At 44.8% G+C, this 4,334-nt stretch overlaps 1 protein-coding gene across 1 annotated transcript in view; it reads left to right on the top strand.

Moving 5' to 3' along the window:
• The first annotated feature begins 3,816 nt into the window (after positions 1-3,816).
• The window catches only part of AFG3L2 (AFG3-like AAA ATPase 2), a 43,797-nt gene continuing 43,279 nt past the window's right edge, over positions 3,817-4,334 (top strand). Inside the window, exon 1 of the mRNA XM_011936661.1 lies at positions 3,817-3,925. Coding sequence (XP_011792051.1) covers positions 3,817-3,925 — 109 coding nt within the window. The remainder of the gene's footprint in view (positions 3,926-4,334) is intronic.

Genomic DNA, 4,334 nt, shown 5'->3' with positions numbered 1-4,334 from the left:
GGAACAATAGTGCCTGCATTCATGACTTTTACTCTTTGAGACTCCCTTGCCAGTCTTAGATCAGTTTCTTCACTGTGGTCAGGCCACACTGCCCACCATTGTATCCATTTCCCTGTTTTACCAAGCTCTGATCCCTTTTCTTTTTTTTTCTTTTTTTTCTTTTTTTTTTTTTTTTTTTTTTTTTGAGTCTGGGTCTTGCCCAGACTGGAGTGCAGTGGCGTGATCTCAGGTCACTGCAACCTCTGCCTCCAGAGTTCAAGCGATTCTCCTGCCTCAGCCTCCCGAGTAGCTGGGATTACAGGTGCCCACCACTATGCCCGGCTACATTTTGTATTTTTAGTAAAGATGGTGTTTCACCATGTTGGCCAGGCTGATCTCAAACTCCTGACCTCAGGCGATCCACTTGGCCTCCCAAAGTGCTAGGAACCACCCCCGCCTGGCCTGACCCCTTTTCTTTTGCTGCTTATGAGTATTGGACTCAGACATACAGTTCTAGTAGGGATCTGCGTTGTGAGCTTGCAGTTTTATGTCAGAAGTGTTACCCAGAGGCCTTCCTTCTGAGTGACACTATTGTCCCTGTAAATGTCACTCAGATGCTGATATATAAGGAAGTGCTCTGTGCTGACAGCTGTAGCTGATTAATTTGTTAGGGGAGGCAGGGGCAGTCCTGATAGGTACTCTTCGGTACTCTGAAGATTTGCCTGGTGACACCTGGGCATTACTGTGCTGTGAGGGAGTCTGACAGGACAGGTTTTCCTTTCTGTTCCTGCTACCATTAAAGATCAGAGACAGAAGTACTGCTTTCACGGTGAGGTTCCTGGGGAAGAGATTCTGATGTGTGGAGAGATGAGTTCTCAGGTATTACGCCCGGAGGAATAAGGCTGATGATGAAGCAACTGAAAAGTGCTCGTGTTGTCAAACATAAAGGCTAATTCTCCAAAATGCGGAGCACTCAACTTAAGTTTTGTGAATTAGTATCTCTTACATTATTCCTTGAATGAGAGACACGCAGAGCTTGGATTAGATATGCAGAGGAGAAGACGTTTCATTGATGATTTCTTCATAGAATACAACCTCAGTGTTAAATTCAGTCACGAATTATTGCTAGGGATATTCCATGTCAGCACAATTTGAAAATAGAGCCTGAAAAGGGCTCCTCAGTCAGTATTTATGGAGTGTGCACAGTGTCCAGTTCTGTACTAAACTTTGTGGTGATAAAAACTTGCGTTATATGGTACTGTGGTTTGAGTTTGGCCTCACCAAAACTCATGTTGTGTTCCCCCATGGTGGTGGTATTGGGAGGTGGGGCCCAGTGGGAGGTGTGGGCCATGGGGGCGGAGCCCTGGTGAGTGTCTTGGTGCCATTCTGGAGGTAGTGAGTGAGTTCTGTGAGCTGTGGTGAGACTGGCTTAGTTTCAGAGACCTTAGGTTGTTATAAAGTGGAAGTTCCTCCCTCATGGCATGTGGCCGCTTTGCCATTGACCTTCTCCCACCGTATTTTGATGGCACCTTCTCCTGCCGTAATTTGACTTAGCATGTGACCCTCACCATAAGCCCAGCACGCTGTTTCTCATGCTTCCCGTCTTGCAGAACTGTGAGCTAAATAAACCTTTCTTTGTAAATTGCCCAGCTTCAGACACTGTGTTATAGCGGAACAGAAAGGACTAACACTAAGAGGTGGCAGTATAAAGACCCCTTCATATTACCTCTGCGCCACCCCTGTTCCCTGTACTCAGAGCTTTTGTTTGGTTACATTGTTACACCATAGTGTAACTGATTTGTCCCCATGACTTTCTTCCCTATGTGTCTGTGCTTAGGGGTGGGAACTGGTTCTGATTTCCCTTTGGACACCCCACTGCTTGACAGCACCTGGGCTGGAGTTGTTGACTTGTCTAGCTTGAGTAACATTTCATTTTAATCTACACCCTTAATGGATTTGGCATTGGAAAAAACTCTTATGTTGCATTCTTATCTGTTATCAGTGGTTATTTTATAGGCCAAGTGTTCCCAGTGGTCGGGCAGGGTGTAACACAACATAAGCTCCAAAGTCTCCCCGGCCAGTATTGCACTCAGACAAAATCAGTGTTGGTGTTCCTGCCCTGTTTTGCTGTGTAGAATTGTGTATTTATTTGAAGTTAAATCATCTCATTCTGTTTTGTTTTCTTTTTTTTTTTTTTTTTTTGAGGCGGAGTCTCGCTCTGTCGCCCGGACTGGAGTGCAGTGGCCGGATCTCAGCTCACTGCAAGCTCCGCCTCCTGGGTTTACGCCATTCTCCTGCCTCAGCCTCCCGAGTAGCTGGGACTACAGACACCCGCCACCGTGCCCGGCTCGTTTTTGTATTTTTAGTAGAGACGGGGTTTCACCATGATAGCCAGGATGGTCTCGATCTCCTGACCTCGTGATCCGCCCGTCTCGGCCTCCCAAAGTGCTAGGATTACAGGCTTGAGCCACCGCGCCCGGCCTCTGTTTTGTTTTCTATTGACATTTTTATTTACAAACCATTCTTCATCTTAAATGTACAGTTCATTAACTTTTAACATACTCACAAAGTTAGGCAACCATCATCACTGTCCCCAATTCCAGAAATGTTCAGCACTCCAAAAAGAAGCCCTGTGACCATTAATGATCACTTCGCATTTCTCTGTAACCATTCCCCCAGCTCTAGGCAATTACTGCTATGTACTTCTCTATGGATTTGCCTATTCTGGACGTTTCATATAAATGGAATCGTAATGTGTGACCTTTTGTGTCTGCCTTCTTTCACTTAATGTAATGTTTTCAGGGTTCATCCCCGTGTCGGTGCCTCCTTCCTCTGTCTGAGTGACTGGTATTCTCTTGTATGGGTATACCACATTTTATTTATCTGTTCATCATCAGAGGGTGAACGTTTGGGTGGTTCCTACTTTTTGACTGTTATGAATAAGGCATCTGTGAACATTCGTGTGCATATTTTTGTGTGGACATGTGTTTTCACCTTCCTTGGGTAGGGGTGGCATTGCTGGGTCATATGGTAACTCTACATTTACCATTCTGAGGATCTGTCAAACTGTTTGTTCCAAAGTGGCTACACCATTTTACGTTCTCACCAGCACAGTGTACAGGGCTCCAGTTTCTCCACATTCTCACCCACACTTGTCTTTTTGATTATAGTGGGTGTGATGTGGTTTTATTTGGTTTTGTAATTTTTGTAACTATTACTTTATTTTTATTTTTTTGAGATAGAATCTCACTCCATCACCCAGGCCAGAGTGCAGTGGTGCAGTCTCGGCTCACTGTAAACTCTGCCTCCTGGGTTCAAGCAGTGCTCCTGCCTCGGCCTCCCAAGTAGCTGGGATTACAGGCGCCTGCCACTGCGCCCAGCTAATTTTTGTATTTTTAGTAGAGATGGGGTTTCACCATCTTGGCCAGGCTGGTCTTGAACTCCTGAGCTTGTGATGCACCCGCCTCGGCCTCCCAGTGTACTGGGATTACAGGTGTGAGCCACTGCACCTGGGCAGGTTTTGTCTTTTGAATGCTACAAATTAAACAAACATCATCAAAGTGAATGTGTTGTCACATAATTATAATAGGACTGCAATTCTACATTATGTCTGACTTTGAGATATTCTTGTTTTCTGGATACTAATGTGTGTCTCCTGGTTCTTTTGCTGGAATACTGGCCTAGTGCTGGGTAACCCTGGTCCTCACTAAGGGAGTCATTCTCTGTTACTTCATAACCACCTGTGGAAGAGAGAGACCTTTAGTCGACTTTATGACCAGGAAATGAAGCTCTTTTAAGTTTTTTATCTTGATATAACCATGCTTTTATTTTTATGTCATGTTGCAGCTTTACCGATTTGTTACAACTCAAACAAAGGCCAGCAGAAATTCTCTTTTGACAGATGTGATTGCTGCTTATCAAAGATTCTGTTCTCGACCCCCAAAAGGTAAATGCTTAGGTGTGGCTGTAGTGTTCTACGTTCTTAGGTTGGGTCTTCTGTCTCCTTCTGTAATCCATTCCCCTGCCTCCAGCTTATGTCTGATTACAGCGATGAAGATATGTCATCTTCAAATGTGACGCATTTGTAGATAGTGAAATTGATATGCAAAAAGGAGGCTTTTTGCTTTAACGCTTCTGGGTTGTAAACTATATTATTTAGACTTTGATGTACTTGTATACAAGAAATGTTACGCTTTTAGCTTGTGCTTTTTTTTTTTTTTTTTTTTTTGAGATGGAGTCTCGCTCTGTCACCCAGGCTAGAGTGCTGTGGCCGGATCTCAGCTCACTGCAAGCTCTGCCTCCCGGGTTTACGCCATTCTCCTGCCTCAGCCTCCCGAGTAGCTGGGACTACAGGC

Source organism: Colobus angolensis, unplaced genomic scaffold (genome assembly GCF_000951035.1).
Source record: "Colobus angolensis palliatus isolate OR3802 unplaced genomic scaffold, Cang.pa_1.0 Scaffold155, whole genome shotgun sequence".
In the NCBI taxonomy this organism is placed as follows: Eukaryota; Metazoa; Chordata; class Mammalia; order Primates; family Cercopithecidae; genus Colobus; species Colobus angolensis.
The sequence above is the reverse complement of the archived record's forward strand: the minus strand, read 5'-3'. Positions and strand labels throughout refer to the sequence as shown.